Genomic DNA, 22,237 nt, shown 5'->3' with positions numbered 1-22,237 from the left:
ATTATGAAGTGGTCCTGCAAGGTTTCCGAAAACTGGTTGGGAGTATGACATTATGAAAGCTAGCAGATCGAACAGTGACGAAAACTGAGCAAAATATTCGCTATATTATGTGCCGCCTTCTCTATATGGGAAACTTTACAACAAGTTTAGACGTCAAGTGTAGAAATAAAGAATGAATTTTACAAACAATCATTCTTCTAGGACGCTGACATTGTGCATAACCCGTTCTCTCTGGAATTCGCAAAGACCAGTCATTTTTATTATATTATATCGGAGTTACTGGTAGTAGAGGAAAGTGTTATGAAAACACATGCATTGTGGGTTCAGCACTCGTAAAAGATCAAGGAGAAATAACTTGTCTCACCTCCCTGGATGATTAGTGTCATGAAACACGTAGAAGGGGGGTGTGATTGAAAATGGACTGTCCATCCAAAAGTGATTAATTCTTAATTGTTTGCGTCTAATTAATCTCCTTCATAAAGAAGAAAGAATAAAGAAGGAGAAAATGAAAAAAGAAGAGTGCGAAGTTCATAAAGAAAATGAAAAGATGTGTGCAGAAGAAGCAAAGAAACTTACCACCAAACTATCACTAGGTGGCGCTATTTTCTTTTACTTGGCCGAAAAAGTTGTAACTTCTTGACAACAAAATGGCGAGTGACAACAACGTAGGACGACCTTCTCGATCAACTTCTCAAGATATGACTGCAGTAGAGATGGAGGACGATTCCAGATTGTATCACCTCACTGAGCCGAGGCTTGACATTGATGAAATTAAGTGAGTGTAATTAGAGCTACTTTCATGCAGATTTAATGTCAGTATACTCCTGGAAAAAGTTCGTTTTTGTCGGTCGCGATCGCGATCGCGTCTGCCAAGAGACTTGGCTTGGGCTGCGGCTGGCAGAGTGAAAAACGCGAAGGTCTAACCAAAAGCAGGGAGGTGCTTCCCACCTCCCTGCCAAAAGTGAATAAATTTTATATGAATGCACCACGCACTGCACTGCACGACTTGTACGAGTAAACCCATTGCATCGTTGCATTGGCATTTCATTTTCAGCTTTGTCTGCATCATAAGAATTTAGACCGAAAGATTAGTATGCAGTATCTATTCATTCATCGTCGGGAATAATGTTCTGCTGACACTAAATTTTTGTGTCTGTTTTCTAAACCTGTCTGCATGTTCTGGGGCATAAAGTTTACGTCATGATAGCCAGGGCAGGTCCCATATCAGTTTTAAGGGTTGCCTTTCTCGAATTTACGAAATCAGCTGCGACCATCATTTGGCATTACCGCATTTAGCAATGCAAAATTAAATTCACTTTCATTTCAGACTCAACAGAATAAGAAAAGGTCTATTGCCATGTTGGGGCCTATTAGGATCTAGTCTACTGTCAAAAGAAGAATCGTTAATGGTGTATTAATATGTAATATGGTACTGTGACTGTAACTTAGTGTAAGGTTGTTGTTTTTTTTACATTAAAATTTATGATGAGGGGCTAGTGCCAGAAAGAGAAGCGTCAGCGGCACGCTCACTTTTGTTTTGCAAATGCTGTTGCAGGGGCGGATCCAGGAATTCCGTAAAGAGGGGGCGTGTTTACAAAATTAAAGGGGGGGGGGGCGCACGCACCTCTCCCCCCATTTTTTTCTTTTTATTTCTTTTGTTTCAACAAAAAATAAGGGGGGGCGTGCGCCGGTTGCGGTCCTCCCTGGATCTGCCCCTGCTGTTGGATGTTCTATCCACTGATGTTGTTTGGGTAACCATGATATAGAAATGCAACCCACCCACCATACATTTTGTTGTTTGTCAATCAAATTCAAAGTTTGCACAACTGTTGAAGATGCTTAAAGTTAAATGAACCATTAACATAGTTTTTGTGGAATTTGGAAGTCAAAAAGACAACAACAAAAAAGAAAAAGAGAAATCAGAGTTGGGAAGTACAATATGTCAGTGATGAGCTGTCTCGGCATAATTGCATTGGCCAATGCATTATTTGGGTTATAGCAGCTGTACGACACAGATTAATGATCGATTATGATTGTTATATGTACATGACATCCATGCTACATCATGCTACAAGTATGCCAACAGCCAGCGATCAACATACTTCTGAGTAGGAATTACAATGTGTATTTACCTGTGATGTACTTTTCTTCAATAATTACTTGTGAAATTCTATGAAACTGTCAGATATGATTCATCATATAAATTATGTTCTGACAGCCACAAGAATTTTTATTGATAAATTATCTGAGGGACTGGTTGGTGTGCATTTCTAGTTTAATGATAGCTGTTTAGTTTTGTTTTGTTTTTAGCTTTTCTACTGCCTTAAATGGACAGTATCATCTTCTTTGAAGAATGTGAGGAACCTTACTCTCTGAACCATTGATTGGGATGAAAGATAATATTAGCTCGGCAGCTGTACAGCAGTAAACATTCTTTTTTTCAGACTTTACCTGTAGAAAATACTTCTACACATTCTATTAAAGTTCTGCTGTCTGCAATAGTTCTACATTATAATGTACAGTAGTTGGTGGGCTTGGCATAAAGATGTGAGAGCTGTTGCAGTTCAGGTTGTTGCATCAAGGGTCTTTCTTATCCCTGTACACCTGACTAGCTTTTTCTCATACATGTACCTCACAAAAGAAGGAAAGACTTGCATATTCCCCCACCCTGAATAATTTTGACATACCATTCTATACTACCTTACCCTTGTTCATGTTAGCTTCTGAGCATTGTTGCATGCACACAGGCATATTTGGCAATGGTGAGGTCAGCATCCATCCATGCATAAGCTATCAAGAGTACGGTAAAGTGTACAAGAGTGGTATGGCAAAATAAGTGGGGGTATTAGGAAGGCTTCCGCACCCCCTTTTCAGAAGTAGCGTCATACTACAAGTATTGTTCAACAGATCCAACATCTACAAGTTTGTATTATATTTTAATCTGGTTTTGTCTTGAGCTACCTGAACATCTATTTTAGATTAGAGCTGACTTAATAATTCACATTGTGTCCCCAATGTCAATTACGCTTGATAAGCTCACTGCTGACCAATGAAGTATCATTTGTTATCTTTCAAATATGTGTGGTGTCCAGGGGGGCATTTCATGAAGCGTTTTGTCAGATATTTCGTCTGACAAACTGTTAAAAGCTGCTGAAAACCTTGCATCTGATTGGCTGAGAGCAAATTTGTCCGACAAGTTGTCAGACAAAATGCTTCATGAAGTGCCTCCCAGTTCTCAACTTATCAGTACATATTCTCTTCTTACTTCAGGCCATCCATCGCAGACCAACAGAAAGTTGGTTTCTTCCGGCAAGACAGAGCTGCTCAGACGGTGGAGTCAGAGATTCTGGAGCTGAAGCAGATGACTGTTGTCTTACAAACCCTGCTCAAGGTATGAGTTACATATAATGGATATGCTTACAAGTAATGGCATTCCCTTGCTGCATCTTCTTCTGGCACAAACAGTTTTCTTCATCGAGCATTTGCAGTGTAGGATAATGTAGGATAAAATCAGGGTACTGACATTGTTGATAATGATGTGTATTACTAGAATGACCTAAATTCCCCCATGCATTTATAAGGTGAGAATGGCACTTTCCTCATTATTTTTTTCCCCCACTTTGTTACCTCTGCCAAGGAAGGAGGTTATGTTTTTATTGCCATTGGTTTGCTTGTTTGTTTGTTGTCTGTGTGCAAAATAAAGTTGTGGGCGGATTTGGGTGAAACTTGCAGGAAAATTTGATAATGACACAAGAAACAGATGACAGGGTCAATGAACCTGGGAGTTCAAGGTTTAGGTTATTGGAGATTTGAATACACGCTGTAAAGTGTGTGCTCTGCTTGGGCAAGGCACTGAGCAACTAGATGCTGATGACGTAAACAAAAGGCTTTTATACTGGGAAATGGGATGATTTTTAGCATGTGTGTATGGGTGCAGGGAATAATTTTCCTGATATCGCATTGCAATTTGCTATGCATTTTTACACCACTGCTACACAAACTAACTTTTGTGTAGCAGTTTTCTTACATAGAAGTGTACAAGATATCATTGAAGATATTTTTCATCAGCTGAAATTGCTAATCAAATTTGAGTTTGAAAATTATTCCCTGGGGTGCAAATTAGCTGCTTGGTGGAGGTCTGCGCTCTTGGAGTGCTTTTCTACATTGTAGTTTATCATGCAAAAGTATCTTGAAGTGCAAAGCAATACCAAACATTGTAGAGGGACTCTGTATAAACTATGATATCTCTTGGTCCTGGGATTTTATAGAGTGGTAGCTGGCAAGTTGCAGAGGAGGATGGTTCACACAACACATTGACATGAAATCAATCCAGAGATGTGAATTTAAAGACTTAAAAGCTGCAGCTGCATAAATGGATAGGGGTAATTAGTAAAGTCAATCATTAATCATTAAGGTTGTAGGTATGATTCACTTATTACTTCTTTTCTCATTTTTGTCTGGAATGAAATAACTAGGAATCTAAAGAGCTGAAGAGAGAGCTGGCTGTAGCAAAGCAGGTGATGCGGGCGGACTATGAGAACAAGTTGCAGGAGAAGGCCCTAGACATGTACTGCAGGATCAACGAACATGTGGAGATCTTGGAGAAAGCCCACAGGGAGGTACTAGCAAACTTTGATACTCAATTGACAACATCACAATGGTGCGAAGGAGATGAGAAGAGAAGGGGAAAGCAGAACTCTTTTCGGAAAGTAAAATAAACAGAATGCAAAAGAAACGGAACCACTATGACAATTACTTTGTCGCATTTTATTGTTTCACTGCCAGGTTATGTTATTTTCTTTCCATTCAGACTTGTTTGTCTCTTCAGTTTCCTCAATTTCTTCTTTTATGGGATAGGGAGCCAATGAGCCATTATATTAATTAGTGATCATCCCAAACTCGCTTGGGTGTAGCCTTTCATGAAGATAGTAATTCAGCATACAGATGAATCATCAAATCCATTTGCTTCTTGTATACTCTGTTTGTTCCTGTTTCTGAAAGCTTAACATTTGTCCCACAAAAGTCCTATCAAGTTTCCTTACCACATTGTTGATACGGTATGGTACCTTTATTCATTCTCACCATGATTTTCTTCCTCTCCTTCAGAGGGTGGAGATCGTGAGGAGAAGTTTCCGACAGCAGCTCGCCAATGCTATTTCAAAGATTGCTCATGAATGGAAGGTGAGTATCTTTCCCTGATTTCTTGCAGTTTATCTGTCAACATGTGTCCATGTAGACAGAAATAGATGAGATGTAATACACAGAGGTCCTATTCCAAATATAACATTTTCAGTTTTCTTGACCATTTTTTTTTTGTTTTTGTGTGTTTTCCTTTTTTTGTTGGTTGGTTTTTTCTCCACCAAGAATCAAACTTTTGCCCTTAAAATGTGATCCCATAAGAATTTAGACTTTATTTCCAAAGAGTCCATTCTGTCAACGGGATTAGAGAAAGCCCCACTTATATTGTTTACAAAATTGACAATCATTGAACATCCGGTGTTTGAGCAACCAATTCCAGCATTGAAACATTCTGTGAGAGAAAGAATCATATTCACAGATTTATTATTTGCTATGATAAGAAGCCGTCAAGAAGGGCACACTGTTTGTGCAATGGATTTGCCACCGTAATTGTCAGTTTTTCAATCTGGCAGATTCACACAACCTTCTTGACTTCTGTACACACCTACATCATGGTAATCTTTGGTTCTTTTGTCCTATCAGTGTTTGTTCCATCTTACTAATAATATGTGTGCATAAATGTTTATTATTTTTTAAAGAATCGACATGATCCACTCTTAAACTTCCCATTCTGTAGAACCACGCCAGCAAGAAGATGAATGCGGAGTTGAAGAAGCAGTCGGGACAGAACGCGGCCCTCTTGGAGGACTACAAGGCTCTCCAGAACCAGGTGGCATCCCAGGAAGGCATCATCGACATGCTGAGGATGCAGCTGGAGCAGCAAGCCAATGTGAGAACCTCCTCGGAGACGAAATAATGATACTCTCTCTCCCTCGTTGTTGCAATGTAGTGATGCTGAGTGAAATTTGTGTGTGCATTTCTGCATGAGTTTTCACCGTCGTCTAAGAAACTATGTTAAGTCAATCAATCTATGAGCCATTCATTCCTGCTTACATTCGGTACCATAGTTTTGCAAACGCACCTACTGAAAAGATTGTGACACTGGTAACACGGATGTGTATGAAATGTATATTCGCGGCTTATGTAAGAGCGCTATATTCATGTTAATGAAAAGATTTTTAAAATGTGGGTTAGTTTCATCCTCTAATCTAGCTTTCTCCGCTCTTTCTGTCAAGCTACATTGACAACTCACTGCCAAAACCCCCAGTCAGACCACACAAAGCTATGCATGGTTAACTTCCTGATAACTTCCCATAATTTCAATTACACTGCAAACAAAATTACCCCTAGTTTGAGTGATGCAAAACTACCCATAGATTTTTGGTCAGTCACATACATGCTCCACACAGGTAAACAGTGGATATTGTGTGTAAATAATATAAAATGGATCTAATCACTTGACAGACTTCTCAAAATTTCAGCCTTGCCTGGCCACATGACACACAACTGCTCATAGATTCACCAGAAGTGAGACGCTTCCCATGTACCTGCCGATAGTTTTGCGGGACATTTCGGCATAAGCTAATGAGAAATTTGCTGCTAGACTGCCCGAACTACGTTGTATGTGAAGCAAAATAGTGGATGGTGAAACTACGTGTAGTTTCAAGTAGTCAGACTGGGGCTAATGTTACATCATCCAGGCATTAACTGCAAACATGTGAAAATTGTCCATGTATCAGGCACCAAGAAGTGAAGCGTCCACTCCCAGTGCATAAGTTCATGAGAAATTTACTGTGAGACTGCCCAAACTACGTGAAGCAAAATACCGGACGGTGATACTACATGTAGTGTCAAATAGTCAGACTGGGGCTAATGTTACATCATCCAGGTATTAACTGCAAACATGTGAAACTTCTTCTTTATGTGTCAGGCACCAAGAAGTGAAGCGTCCACTCCCAGTGCTGTCTATGAGCTGGAAGGACTGAAGGATGAGATGACTGTCATGAAGAGGAAGATCGATGGCTTAGAGTCAGCACTGGATGGAAAGGATGAATTGATCGAAGAACTCAGTAAGCTCCCATCACTCTTACCATCTTGCTGTCGTCTTCCTTCCTCTTGCCCAGGTCCACTTCGCTATTTCTCTTTTAGTGACTCTCATTTCATCACATTTACTGCAACTCTTGACCTCTTCCTTGCCTGCTTCCCAGGCCCAGTTTTGATTCTTTAACCGCATGTTTCATGATACTAGCTTTGTTGGATGCTTTCCCTATTAGACAAATAAACTTTGTGGATACCCGTCTTCGATATTCATTGGACACTAGCCCACTTTACCTTCTGGACAGCATTCATGTAGAAAATAATGATGGTACACCCAGCTGCACACTGTTTAATCTGTGTGACTGTTGATATGGGCTTTCATGTAGATTTAATTTTGTTTGAATATTTCTTCATCTTTTCAGGGGGGGGGGGGGAGGGGATGAGGGAAAGGGAACTGGTTTTTATAGCATATGTTGATGTTGCAGAACTGTCAACTATTATGTTTCTACAGCATTTAGTATGAGTTTTGTTTTTCTCCATCAAACACAAAATCATATGTTTTTTAATCATCTTAATTCAGCATGCTTGATATGTGCAGTTTACCCATTTTCAAACTAAAATATGATTATGCCTTCAAATTAATTTGTCTAAGTGTGCATCAGTACCTTTTTTTTCCTCTTTTATCTAGAGAGATTGGCACTCCTGGTTTGGGATTTAACTTTAGATTACAAGGTTTTGCCCTTGAGTCTTTTCAATTCCTGTATCAAAGGTTTGAACGGGTCTTCAGTGGATGCAAATGATGATGTCCCCACATCATATGCTAGAAATCATGATAAGCAGCTAGGTAATAGATGTGTCAAATGGAATCAAAACCATATATTCTGAGAGGGTGCTTTGACTTAGAGACTGTAATTGAGCTTCCTGTGTTAATTGTTGTGAATGGAGATGTGAGGGCATTATAGAAGTCCATGTTTCACATCATTTTTTATTTTTTCAGATCGAGACATGGAGAGACTGAACAAAGATCTTGAGAGAGAGAGGATTCACATAAAACAGGTGAGTTGAGAATACGATATAGAGCAGGAAAACAATAGTTTACCATTCCTGGTTATCTGCATTGTCACCCTCCTGCTTCATAGTAATGACAAAAGTATTGTCAAGAGTAGAGTTTCTTGGTTTTCTATTTGTTCAAGCATGTGAGCACAATTTTTTTTTTCTTGCAACTGTGATAATTTGAAAGTTTTATACATTTGAAAATTGTATACTGGTGGTTTTGAATAGGGTCATGAGTATATCAGAGTTACAGCTTGACTGTTGAATTGTATACATTTCATGTAGAGCAGTCTTTATTTTATTGAAACTAATAATGGATCACTGCAAAGTTTGAACAGTTTTTCTGTGAATGCTTTGCCAAACCCAAAATTATACCATGGCTTTAAAGCAAATTTATTTTACAGGCTTGTCTGACCATGAAATTTTTATAACTGTGCCATTTGAAAGTACAAGGGTAGTTTAGATATATATTCTTCTCTCTCTCTCTCTCTTTCTCTCTTCTGAACAGCTTCTAAAGGAGTTGGAAGAAGCCAAGGCGACAGCTGTGCAAGAAATGGCATCACTGAAAAGACAGGTGAGTTCAGAAAGCAGTCTGGCTGACCTTTTTCTTGGCCCTTACTCTTACTGTGCTTTATGCAGTGATTAGCACACAACATTGGCCTGCCTTCTTCGCCAATTGGCACATGTGTCTGGATATCAAGATGTTAATGAAGGGGATTGCCTAATCCCCCTAATCCATATCTTGTCACCATGGCCTTCCTTTTGGAAGCTCCACCTGCTGTTGTGAGACATATTGCTACACCATCTGGGTGGGCTTGCCATTGTTAAGGCTGCTTGGCAGAGTTTTAATGGATTACTTACTGAATGCTGGTGAAGAAACTTGGCAAATTATAATGATGCACATGTCACATAGAAAGTTGAAGGGATCATATAGTTTTGGTGGAGACCTAATTTCAGGTTTCTAACACTTCTTGGTGAGATAATGAGATGAAAGAACATGTAATTCCATGAGGAATTCAACTTTTATTTGATGAAAATTGGTTTTGAAATTGCCAAGATATCCAAAACAGAGCAATTCTAATAAAGTGTGGGACCTACCTTTTATTACGATCACCTTGTTTTACTTTGTTTTTGGATGTTTCAGTCATTCCATACTCGATTTTCATCAATAAACTATTTCATAAGTGTTTTCTTGGTATCATGCAAAAAGTTAAAAGCCCAATTCTCATCTCCACCAATACTGTTATGCAATCTTGCTTTCTCTATGGAAAGCTTTGGGAAGAATGAGAGCAAAAGTATCCCGATTGCAGCCCAAAGTAACACATACATGAAGTCAACTACAAATTTGATGGTATTCAGATGATGACCAAATTGTGTAGCAGTGTCATGTTATTAATAAGTGCCAGCTTCAGCATTGACCTGGAAACCTTGGAAGATTTTTATTTTGGAATTATGCCTTCTTCTTTTTTCATAACTATCAAAGAGGACAGTAGAAAATAGCCTAAATTGAACTAGAGGTGAGAGTGATAGAGAAAGAGCTGGAGATACAGAAAAGATGAGTGAAAGAAGACATCGGTACTTCGTCAGTCATAATGATTTGATTTCGGTTTGGGTTTTGTTTTCATTGTTGTCTTCTGTCAGGCGGAGAAGCAGCGGCTGTCGATGGAGAAGGAGATGCAGGATAAGATGAAGAAATCAAGAGATGAAGTGAGTTTTGTCCCCTTCTTTTTCCATTTTATGTTTTCTATTGGGGAGAGGACAGCAATCATTTATGAAAAGTGACCTTGCTCTTCCGTGAGAAAAGATGAGAACAGAGCAAATGTGAAGAAAAACAAAAAGTTAATGTACTTCACCATTATTTACAATTTGGCGTGCCAGTTTTCAACCAAGAATTTTTCATTACTTCTGATTAAACTTGCTTCCAAAGCCTTTAGAATGTCAAGATCCATGGCACTTTTGAATTAGCTTTTCCTCCGTTTGTTGTTTTGCTTGCTTGTTTTTTCCTACTTTTCAACCATTGTTAAAAGATGTATCTTGTTATGTAATCCTGATGTTGTTGTCATACTTGTTGTTGCTTTCTCTCTTTTTTTTTACTTTATGGATGTGTTTCTCAGTTTCAAGTAGTATATCTTTTATATCAGATTGTAGAAAGAAATAAAACAAATGAAATGAAATATACCATTCTCCATTCTTGCAATATCGAAATTGGGGGTCATGAATTTTGCCCACTACATCTGCCATTGAGATTCTCCTTTAGGATATGTCACATTAGTGGAAAGTTTACATTAACTCTCAAGGCAAGAGGATTGTGAAGAGGTGTGTTGTCTTGTTCCTTCCAGATGCTAAACCTTGCCAAGCAGCATGCAGCAGAGTCCCAGAAGGCGGAGGAAGAAAAGCTAAAGTTGCTGAGAGAGAAGGAAAAGCAGGCCAAAGCCATCCAGGAGCAGGTATGGTTCCATTCCTCATCATACTGTTGATTTCTTTTATGTTTTCTTCTTCTTTCTTTCCATTCATTTACTCACTATCATATTACCTGACACAGTCCTTGCTGGTTGGTTTCTGTATCAGGATTTTGCAAATCAAACACCAGGTACTCCATGGGACCATGTGCATCTGAAATCACTTGCACCTGTTCAGATTTACTTTTGTTTATTGTTTCCTCATGGGCCTTTTCAAGTCTCTACTTTGAACTCCACAGAAATAGTCCATTGTTTTTAGGTGACCACTCCTAGTGCTGTCTTCTTGTATGCTATCTTTTTACCATAGTCGGGACTCAACATAAGCGATGCCCCGGAGCCACTAAAAATTTATGTCGGGCCACTAATTTTGCAAAAATGCTATCCTTTAAATGGATTTTTACTTCTTCTTTTTTTGTTGGCCACTACATTTCTTTCATACAGGCCACCAAAATGTTGAATTCAGTGATTTAAGTGACCCAAACGAGCCACCATAGAAAAGAGTTAGTGCCGAGCCCTTATAGTTACTTTGAGTTGTCTTCATCCAAATGAAGAAAGTATGGTTTGGAAGTGCCAGATAGGTTGGAGGTATTTTGTGTTGTCAGAGCCTTTTGAAAAAGTGCAAAACATATTTACATCTCAGACACCAAATGTGAGATATTATACCATGAATCAGCGCACTAAATTTAAATGTTGATAGAAACAAAGTAAGGATTCATCTCGTATTTATCCCCAAGAAGACATTGCATGATATATGATTATATTGAGGTAATGTTTGACAAAACTTGTAAGAACCGTTTTTTTTTTTTTCTGATTAATAATTAGAAAAGTTGGACTCAGAAAGCTCTGATATGTAAGGTATATTATCTCTCACAAATGTTTATTTCATAATCAATGTCCTATTTCGTATTCACGGCTTTGTGAGTACATGATCTTCAGCATGTTTTTACGGCTCATTCAGTTCATCCATGGAACTGCATGAAATGATACAACTTTAAGCATCATATCTTATTAGTGTTCTTTTATAGGAAGGTCTGGATCATTTCAAACTGTTTGACACTGCATGCATCATCTACGTTATATCTTGAGGGAAAAATGCTGAAATGTTTGTTGATGGGCAAATTATATGTTTTTCTGCGAAGAAAAGATAAACAAAGAATAAAAGTAGCAAAACACTGGAACAGAAACAGGAGAACCGCTTTGTAATTTGAGATGCAAACTTTTTTTGACCTTTGACCTGGACTGACCCAATCAGGAAGAAGCCACCAAGACAAAAGAGGCGGAGTCAGGGGAGGAGATCTCCAAGCTGGGCAGACTGGAGAAGCACCTCCGATCAGAGATTGCCCGGCTGAAGAAGGAGCTGGCTAGGAGCACAAAGCTATGGGAGAAGAAATTCACCGTGCTACAGAGGAGGTGAGCTGTCTTTTGTGTCCCATTATATCTGCAGTCATATTTTCATCATTGGTGCAACTGTTGCAATGTCATTTTAAAAGCTTTGCCCAACAACATGCCATACAATGAAATTTTTATATTGCTTGATATTTGCTGTATCATCTTCTTCAGACTTTCAGCTAGTTTCTGCATTTTTCTACTGAATTGATTCTTTTCTTCTCTTTCAGTGTACACTCCTCAACTGACTCTGATATACACATTTCATAACCTGCAAAATTCTGATTTGAAGAGTCAATTGACTTGTTGGTGATATGCTTATACAGTTGAACCTCTCGTATCCGGACAAGTCGGGACCGGGGCTCATCCGGATAAGGGATTTGGCCGGATATGGGAGACTTGCTTTATACATGTACATATACATACACATGTACTGATGTAGCCCATTGTAGTACCACAATGTAGTAATGTGTATCCTGCAACCTTTTCATTGTTACATTTGGGGATGTTTGGGGATGTTGAAATGTCTGAAGGTAAGCAATTTGGAAGGAAATTTGATGTAATGTATGTTAATCATGTTGGAAGTAATATGTAATTCATGCGTGTTTGGGTAGGAGTTGTCAAGGAGTTGGGAATCCTCCTTTCCTCCTGTAATTATGAAAAAAAAAAATCACGACGAGATTGCGTCTGTATAATAGAGAGATCCAGATAAAGGGAGGCCGGATAAGAGAGGTTCAATTGTAGTTTTGTTTTATTGTTGTTGTTGTTTTTTTCCTTGCCTATTGTGATAACTTTTCTTTCTGTTTGGACCTAAAAGTTTAAGCTATTTATACAGATTGCGCTTGTCCAGGCTACAAGTCAAAATGGGAATCATGAAGTGGGTTTGTTTGTTTTTTTGGTGGGGGGGATTTCGTTGATTTACATTTATTTTCATTGAAGTATATCATTGGGAGAGGAAAACTCATGTGATTATCTTGGTATATCTTGCAGTATGTATGCACTGAAAGACGAGAGCTACCTGAGGCAAACGTTACAGAAGCAGGCTGCTACCCTCCATCATGCCACTGTCATGTATGCTGTAAGTACCTCTGTGTGAAATGTGCTTCATGGCGCTCAGTATACATGATAAATACATTTTCATGTTTTCACAAATATATTGTAATGTCCTTGGCAAATGCCCTTGACCTTCGAAGGACTATACCCTAAATTTCATTAGTCCTTTGTGGAATAAGTATGGGGTTTTTCGTTTCCGTGTCCCACTTAAGACCCGTTAACACAACATTAACCTGTTGAGGACGAGTCACGAGTATACTCGAGCAGGTGTCTCTGGAAAATACGTCTTGTAGCAAAATCAGTCCATCCTCAACGGGTTAAGATGACTTACCATCAGAAATTGGGAAATCCCCAGCTGTAGCAGTTTTTTAATAAAAACTTGAAACATTTTTTTTTCATCTGACTGTTCATTATTGTTGAGCATATCAGGAGCTCTTGTAGTGCAGAAGAATGTATATATGTAGGTTCTGTGCTTTAAAAAGCGATATCATTATCATATTTAGATTTATAAACAGTTTCGACAATGTCGAGAACAGAGAAAATAAATGACAAAAATTATCTTGATGAATTGCACCAGAATTGTACATGTGTGTGAAAATTGTCACTGGGTGCCTGACCTTTGTCCCACCTTGTACATGAATAGTGCATGAGCTGAGAGTGCTAGTATGCTAGCCCCTGAATCCTTTCCTTTCTCCCCCACAGAGTGATGAACCAGGCAGTTTGACCAAGAGCGTAGCCATTCAGCCCCAACCCACCCTACCTGCACCCACCAAACACAAAGGACCACACCCACCCCTGGTATGTAATGAACTCTCCATGAAATATCAGAAATTGTCAAGACATGTCATCCCATTACATGTGTGCAATCAATGACCAATCCAGAAAACAACTACCAGTACTTGTGTTTTAACTTTGAACCCAAGTTGTTTGTTTGCACGTAGCCAGACATACTGAATAGCAGCAGTTGAATACATATGTACATTCTCTTTCACTCTGGGAATATGGACAACCATATGATAGTGCGATAGAAAAATTAATTTGTTGAGAATGAGAGGGGTGTTAAGTTGCCTCGAGCACTAAGGGTATAGCGGAAACTTAACACCCTTCTCATTCTCACCGGATGTATTCATCCGTATGATGAGCGTATAGCCTGACTGAATATGATTAAGATGGTCTCAGAATGTTCAAATGTCAACATTTCTGTTTCTAGAATAATTGATCTAGAAATCAGTGTCATGGTCAGTGGCTTATATGACAATGCTGGAAGGATAAACAGTAATCAGATAAATAAGTTGTAATCATGGACTTCTTTGAAGGTCAGAGTATGTGGCCTTCTACTTTTAAAAGTCCCAAATGTATATTAGACATCAAATGATTGACCATTTCAAATGGACCTTCAATCAGATTTGTGAGGGCAAACTACTGTATACGCCAAATATTTCGTGAGTTTTTTATTTTCGCGAATTTTGCAAGACAGGTGCTATTCGAGAAATTAAAGACATGCAAAAATATTGACTCTGATCTCTATGTGGATGTGAGGAACACGTGTACATTTCTCCGTTCAGTGCAGGACTCCACGATCGCGAATTTAACCACTCGCGAAATCGTCGGGAATTCCCGATTCGCGAAAAATTTAGACTTGCGAAATATATGGCGTCTACAGTAATGCCCCAAATTACTGCATGATTTGGCCTGTATTGGCTTTCTGCTACCATCTCTGTGACTAAATCCATAATGTGTGTGTGTACATACGCTGTTTTGCAGGTCCTTGTCTTGTCTCTGTCATTTCTTCTATGCTATCCTTGTTCACCTTCATTCTTTCCTCAGCCTGGAATTGGCCAGATCAACACAGCCAGGGACCGAAAGATGGAGGTCATGTCAGCCTACACAGTGTCACCTCCACCAGGAAGGGGTGTAGATCTCTTCTCTGTTGCTGGTAAGGGCATGTTCCTATAGTTCTGTCTTCTGTACTTGGCAACCGGCTCGCCAAAGAAAAACAAAGCAAAACAACAACAAACAAACAAAGGAGTAAAAAACGACAACTTTTCAAGAGTGAACCTTGTAGAACATAATATGTTTTAAACCAAACCAATTCATCATCATTTTGTGATCTTATTTTTATGCCTCCGCCACAAAGTGGTGCCAGAGGCATTATGTTTTCGGGTTGTCCGACCGTCCGTCCGTCCGTCTGTACGTAAGTCCGTACGTACGTCTGTCCGCTTTCGTTTACGCGATAACTTGAGTAATATTGACTGGAATTTTACCAGACTTGGTCCAAGTATAAAGTATGATGGGGCAATTACTTGATTAGATTTTGGGTGAAATTGGCCAAAGGCCAAAGGTGAAAGGTCAAGGTCAAATCATGAAATTGTGTCCGTTTATGCGATAACTCAAGACTGGATCGAGCAAATTTCACCAAACTTTGTTGGAGGATGATGTATGATAGGACAATTACTTGATTAGTTTTTTAGTGAAATCAGACAGAGGTCAAAGGTCAAAGATCAAGGTCAAATCCTAAAATTTATCTGTTTAAGTGATAACTCAAAACTGGATGAAGCAGCTTTCACCAAACTTGGTCCAAGGATGATGTATGATGGGGCAATTAGTTGAGTAGATTTTAGTGACATTGGCAAGAGGTCAAAGGTCAAAAGGTGAAGGTCAAATGCTAAAAATGTTGCTATTTCCCCCATATCTATGCAATGCCCGAAGGTATTTTCTTGAAACTTAGTGTAGACATGTACTACTGCGTAAAGATTCTCCAGAGAGAGTTTCATGTCATAAGGTCAAAGGTCAAAAGGTCAAAGGTTAGGTGAAAATGTTGCAATATCACTTTTGTCGCAAGTGGTTCAATGTATCTTCATGGAACTTGGTACATATGCATGTACTGACTGGCAGGGATTATCTAGGGAATTTAGGGGTCATGGGTCAATAGTCAGGGGGTCAAAGGTCAAGGTCAACTCCTCAAAATTTTACTATTTCCCTCATATACTTTATGCAATGCTTGCATTATTAGTTTTAAAACTTAATATATACATGCATTACCTAATGGAGATTCTCTGGGAAATTTCCAGCCAGAAGGTCAAAGGTTAAGGGTCAAAGGCCAGGTTTTAATGCCCCCCCCCCCAAAAAAAAAAAAAAAAAAAAATCTATTTTGTTCTGTAGTTACACTCTTTCTTCATACCTTAGAAATTACTCAATGCATAAACTTATAAAAGGGTCGGTCAGAAGTCAAGTAAAAATTCTCAATTCCCCAAATATGTGTACCTCCACTCTTAGACAATTATAGCAAACCCAGTTCAAGGAAAGTGAACATTCAAGATATTTCTGACAAACCTGTCATTTCAATATTTTGCCAGTTATGTGAAACTGTCATCACACATTGTGAAGACATTGTACTATACACCTATTGGGAGAATCATGCATTATGGCGGAGGCATCAGTCGCCATAGCGACATTTCTAGTTTTTTCTACTCCAAAACTAGTTGTACTTTGTGAATGTTTTACAAGTGTGTGTGGATGTTGAAGGAATCTTTGCTGTCGCTTAACCAAGCAGGAGATTATTGTTGACCAGTAATTAGCGGAAAAGTTCTCTTTTAGTTTTCTTTCCAGTTTTTAAAACGCTTTTCATCATGTAGGAAAGATTTGCAGTGGACATACTTGAAAATCATTTGCCTATCACGTTATTCCTATGGTCATACTCTAACATGTTACCGTTTTATATTCATGCAGCAATCATATTTTTCTCATCATTGTCATTAAAAATATCACATACATCAATCTTTCTTAATTTGGATGAAGACAAATGTCTGTGTTATGGAGACTTTCATTAATGATTGAAATCCACTGATACCATGAGAGAGTAAACTGTTATCTATGTTAATTACTCCAATCTCTACACAGAATCCCAGATTGTTGGTCCCAACGAGGACCCTGAGGTCGATGCTGATGGAAACTTTGTGCCCCTCCCTACCCCTCCTCCTCCAAGGTGAGAGTGCTAGCCATCCAGAAATTAGTTACTTGCTTTCCAAACAAGCTAAAGTATGTTTTTAGCGATGGAGAACTCAACTCAAGAGATAGGACTATCTTGTAGTGTAGGATTAATGAGTGTTGAGGCTTGTGATTTTATGTGTGGCAGTGTAGCTCACAATTTGCATCCAAAATTAGTGAAAATCTTTCTACATCAGTCATGCCATGTTCTTTTCATCCGATGGGATAACTTAGAGTTTTGTCCTGCCTAGCGATTAAAGTGTCTAATGCTACTGTGTGTGAACAATTTCTATTCAATAGATTTATGACCCTGATGCTTTTAACAAATGTAATTCTGTAACATCTAGGAGATCGTATGCTTGGATTTCAGTGGTATTGATTTAATTCACTTTTTTTGTATGTCTTTTTGGAAATTTGTATTACCCTGATATTCTTTCTTTGGTGATCTAGATTAAAGTACAGTAGTCATATATACAGTGTATATTTGATTAGAATCTAAAATTAAACCTCAGAGACAGAGTTAAGACATTTTAGAGATCATATTTCTCCTGAAAAAGAAGGTGAAAAAAATGCCAGAGGTCTCGGAGAAATGAAAACAAAACAAACTAAACATGACCATGTGAGTATCACAGTCATAAAATGACAAATAAATGTATATAAACAAAACAAAAACAGTTGTCTCTGCACTGTGACTGCTATGTTCTGTTGTATAGCACTTGCTATCACTTTCAAAAAGCACCAATTTCTCCACGACTTTGTTGAAGAGATACCAAGAATATCATGTTTCCTTTGCATCTTTACTTTAAGGGCAGAGAAAGTTCACCCTACTCAGGCACATGAAGAAAAGAATCACTTTCTTGGTATTCTTGTGTGCGACACCAATGAATGATACTGAGCTAGCAACATCTCAATGACATAGCTGAGATGAGATTACCTATAGTGCCTATTTTATGACTTAATAACATGCAAGTAGTGTATATTTGAAAAATGATAGCTGTAAAGCCAGAAATTTTTGCATACAATTTAATTTTTTGAATTTCATGTGAACCAAAATTTGTGAAATTAGAATACATGTGAAATTTCTTGTCTGCATGTTATGCACTGAAGAATGCCAGTAGCAATTCTCAAAAATTTCATGCTGCAAAAAAAAAAGCAAAAAAAAAAAGCAGTCTGCTCCAAATCACACAAAAAAATTCATGCTGCAAAAATGTCTTGCTTTACAGTATTACCTCGTTTGTATCGTGCACAATTATTGTATGATTACTGGGGTGGTATTCTGAGGTCGTAATTAAGTCTGTAATTAACTTCGTAATTATGTCGAGAAGTTAATAGGCCCTTAATCATGGGCAAAATCGGTATTCGGAGGACGTAATTAAGGTACGATTAAGTCCCCTATAATTATCTTAGGTTCCTCCCATCTAATTGTTATTCCATCCAATCAGACGCGTTGTTAGAAGCCAAAATGATGATCATGCGCGCAAATATGCCCTCAATGCGCGCTCCTCCACACACCCCCTGTAATTACAACGCAAGAGCTCCATACGCACACTGCGGTCTTTGATTACAACCCTTCACGCGAAGAGCTCACATAAAATGACAAAATTCCCCGAAGATTGCCTATATTTATTTTTTCTCTGAATTCTACGGATACCATGACAACAAGACTCAACCGCTCCTCGGTTACCTCGGTTACCATATCGCAAGCATCGTCGTGGCCGAGAAAAAACTCTGTAATGCGTGATATCGGAGTAGTTAATGACACTCTTTGGTATCATTAAGTTATCCATTAACTTTCATACTTAATTACACGCTCAGAATACCGATTTGTAATTAACTCTGTGATTAAGTCCTCTCAGAGGTGTACGCGCATTGATACGTGCAAGAGCGTAAGACTTTCCCGCCAAAACGCTTGTTGTCATGGTAGTTATAATAAACCCTCTACTTAATTAAGCTCTCAGAATACCGATTCGCTAATTAAGTGCTAATCAGACACTTAATAAGCCCTCAGAATACGGTCCCTGATTTTTCATATACCACATATCACTTCCTTTTTCCTTTTTTTTTTTCTTAATCTAAGTACTGTCTCATAAATAGATTTTCAATTGTTGTGAGAAATATACATGTGTATGTGGATCTATCAGTACAGTAGAGGAATGCATACTAATACACCTGCCCAGTCATTATGTGTCAGCTTCTCTGCTAAAAATAAACCACTGTCAGCTTTACCTTGTAAATGTGTCTGCATGTTGCACCATGTCACCTCAACTCATTCATCCGTTAAGTCTGTTGATCAGTCATGTGATTTTCTGCACAATGTAGTTCAGAGATTAACTCATGGATATTATGCAACCTGACTTGTGTTGTATCAGCAATAAATGGCATTATCTGTGTCTCCCACATTCTTCACCATTGCATACCTGTGTGTGTCTGCTTGTATCATTCATATCTGCAAAAGCTTTACTAATTCACTGCACCTATTCTTTGCTAGTTTTCAAAGCACGTCATCTCTTTGTTTCTTTGTTTCTCTGTTTTTCACCCTGGCTTCTCTCTTGCCACTGGTCACTTTTATCACTGGTCAATCTTTCTGTCCTCTATCGCTGTCCTCGAATCTATTTTTTTACATTCATGCTCTGAAATTGCTGGGGAAGATTGTTACAGCAAGGGCTCAGATCCATGATATTTACCTCAAATCAAGATTTTTACATCAGAGTTAAAAAGCAAAAACAAAACAGAGCTGGGACCAGCAAAATGACTTTTTTCGTGTTGGAACAAGGTCCTGCTACATCCACTCTCTTCATAATGGCGTACCACTGAAACTTGGTATATCTGATTAAAGAGTAGTTGCCATCTTTAGTATGTTCAGTGAACTGTGACCCTTACATCTCCCCCCCCCCCCTCCAGTTTTGATGATACTGTGTATCCTCTACTATGTCCAACCTCATGAATGAATGAATGTGCTGTTTGTGTCTGCTCAGCTTCTTCGTCGCAGTGTACCACACTTCCCATGCCCTGTGTTTCTGTTTGTTACTGGCCTCTACCATCATCTATGAATCCTTTTGTTTGCCAATGTTTATTTCACACTTTTTCAATGTGTCATCCTTTACCAGTCATTCTGTCTCAATCTAATCATCATCTCTCACATGCATCAAAGCCTTGACCCTACCAATCCCTGCTTTCTCCTTGCGGGACTGTGTGCATACTTCATATTCCCTGAGGTACTGCTTTTCTTCCCTCTGCCTTTCTAACTGTTGGTCTGTCCTATATCCCCTCATTGTTTAATTGTGGACATCCTTGTCTGAAATACTGAGAGTGAAGATCAGCATTTGACAGAGATTGCATCGTCAATATGAAGAAGGTCAACATGATAGCAATAAAAAACAAACAAACCTACAGGCAGACTCTTCAGCTGGCATTGTGACATCTGCTATTCTCTACTTCTTGTCCCATGTTGACCCTTTCTATTCTCACTTTGTCTCTATGTACATCATCTCTTTTGTCCGTCATGCATCTCAGTCTCTTCTTCTTCTTCTTCTTCTGATTAAGTCTGCCTCCTTCAATAGACTGAAGATTCTTGCAGACTGGTGCTATTTACATTATAATACAATTTATTTACAGATATTTACAAGCACATAGAAAATTTGACGAAAATACTAGCCACTGTGATCAACCGTTAGACGATTGGCCGATTGCTTCACGGGTTTGTTTCTTCACTCATGTAGTTCCCTTGTTCTCAAGCATAACATCATTTCTCTCCCATGCACCTGTTAGTGAGTTATGTTGGATCTGTCACTTAACCTCAAATTAAATCATGTTTTTGAAATGCCCCTTTCCCAGCACCAGTACATGCATTTGCAAAGTTGATTACAGTAGCTCTTTCCCTTGATACTCACTTGCACATTCCCCCTCAAGTATTCACAGCCCTGTATCACTCCATTCCTTGTGCACCTAACGTTGTGAGCTGAAACAAACCATGGCATTGAGCCCTATGATCTGACCTGGGCACGAAGGTACTGAATCTGCATTTCCGCCTTCTTGTTTGTTTTACCATTCGCAGGTGGCTAGAAGACAGCAGACCGCCCTCTACCAATCAGCTGATGATAGCATCGTGAGAGTCCTTTTTAATTCACTGACCGCATCCTACATATTATGGGCAGTGTTATGGCGACATCCCCACAATGATGATAGTATTCATGTGCACCGAGGATTTAAGATGCACTCTCTTGACCTTGTAAGATGCTGAAGGCACAATAGGGAATAGATCATATTCATCTGAAACAATAACTCTATCCTTGGTTCAACAGTGATAACTGCACACTCGATCACTGAATACCAGTATTTGCTTTACAAGGCCAATATCTCTTAACCAGCCCTGTGCTATGTACACAGTGGTGAAACCACGCAAGGATGTACCCTATTTTACTCGTAGACCAAGCTGAGTGACCATTGAAAGACTGTTGCGGTACAAAGATGTCTTGACTGCTGACCGTCATAACAAAGTCTATCAAGAACTTTGTCACCACTAGATTTTTGCAGGACTTGCTTGAAAATGTGACTGTTAGTGGTCATTTTGTGACTGCTCAATCCTCTCAGATTTGTTGTTGGGACTCGGAGGAAAAGTCGGTTGTAAATCTGTCATTTATATCTGTGCTACACACAATGGTACTTAATATTTATGGTATGCACAGGAATCTCTACAACTTCTCCATGCATTTTCATCCTAGTAAATTGCAGGAGATTGATCATTCTTCACTAATGTAAACAAGTCAAACAAGTCAAAGTTGACGAAGCCTATTTATTGATCCAATCATTCTGAACTCAGCTACTGTATAGTGTATCACAAATATCTTTATCCTGATCCTTGTAACTAATGTATATATGAAAATATATTATAGAATACTTGTACATGTATTTACTTTGGGCATATACTGTACGAGCTGAAATTTTCGCGGAGGTTTTATTTTTCGCGAATTTCGCGAATTGCCTTTGAACCGCGAAAATAACAACACGAGAAAATAACAATGCTCGAATAGCTAAGTTCAGTTAGACCCTCGCAACCGCGAAATTAACAACACGTGAAAATGTCCTACATGTAGCAATTCGCGAAAATTTCAGCTCATACAGTATCATGGCCTACAAGTGTATAAATGATGCCGTCCAAATCGTGAATGTATTCTTTCGCCATA

At 38.8% G+C, this 22,237-nt stretch overlaps 1 protein-coding gene across 1 annotated transcript; it reads left to right on the top strand.

The window, feature by feature from the left end:
- The first annotated feature begins 647 nt into the window (after positions 1–647).
- On the top strand, positions 648–21,163 carry LOC139727369 (uncharacterized). The gene is made up of 16 exons (XM_071638329.1): positions 648–775; positions 3,271–3,391; positions 4,476–4,619; positions 5,107–5,181; positions 5,816–5,968; positions 7,010–7,148; positions 8,114–8,172; positions 8,678–8,743; positions 9,811–9,876; positions 10,509–10,616; positions 11,881–12,038; positions 13,005–13,092; positions 13,770–13,865; positions 14,895–15,003; positions 16,968–17,052; positions 21,109–21,163. The coding sequence occupies exons 1-16, from the start codon at positions 648–650 to the stop codon at positions 21,161–21,163; spliced, it is 1,650 nt and encodes a 549-aa protein (XP_071494430.1).
- The last annotated feature ends 1,074 nt before the right edge of the window (positions 21,164–22,237 follow it).

Source organism: Diadema antillarum, unplaced genomic scaffold, assembly GCF_040938485.1.
Source record: "Diadema antillarum isolate AM-2024a unplaced genomic scaffold, OU_Dant_1.0 seq00000129_RagTag, whole genome shotgun sequence".
NCBI lineage: Eukaryota > Metazoa > Echinodermata > Echinoidea > Diadematoida > Diadematidae > Diadema > Diadema antillarum.
Note: the sequence above shows the minus strand (reverse complement) of the source record. Positions and strands in the feature narration are given on the sequence as shown.

Excerpts from the sequence above, each read along its gene's own strand:
- LOC139727369 (XM_071638329.1), top strand. The coding sequence starts at position 648 with ATGGCGAGTGACAACAACGTAGGACGACCTTCTCGATCAACTTCTCAA. Across the intron at positions 776-3,270 it reads CTTGACATTGATGAAATTAA|GCCATCCATCGCAGACCAAC; the intron begins GTGAGTGTAATT and ends TTCTTACTTCAG. Across the intron at positions 12,039-13,004 it reads TTCACCGTGCTACAGAGGAG|TATGTATGCACTGAAAGACG; the intron begins GTGAGCTGTCTT and ends TATATCTTGCAG.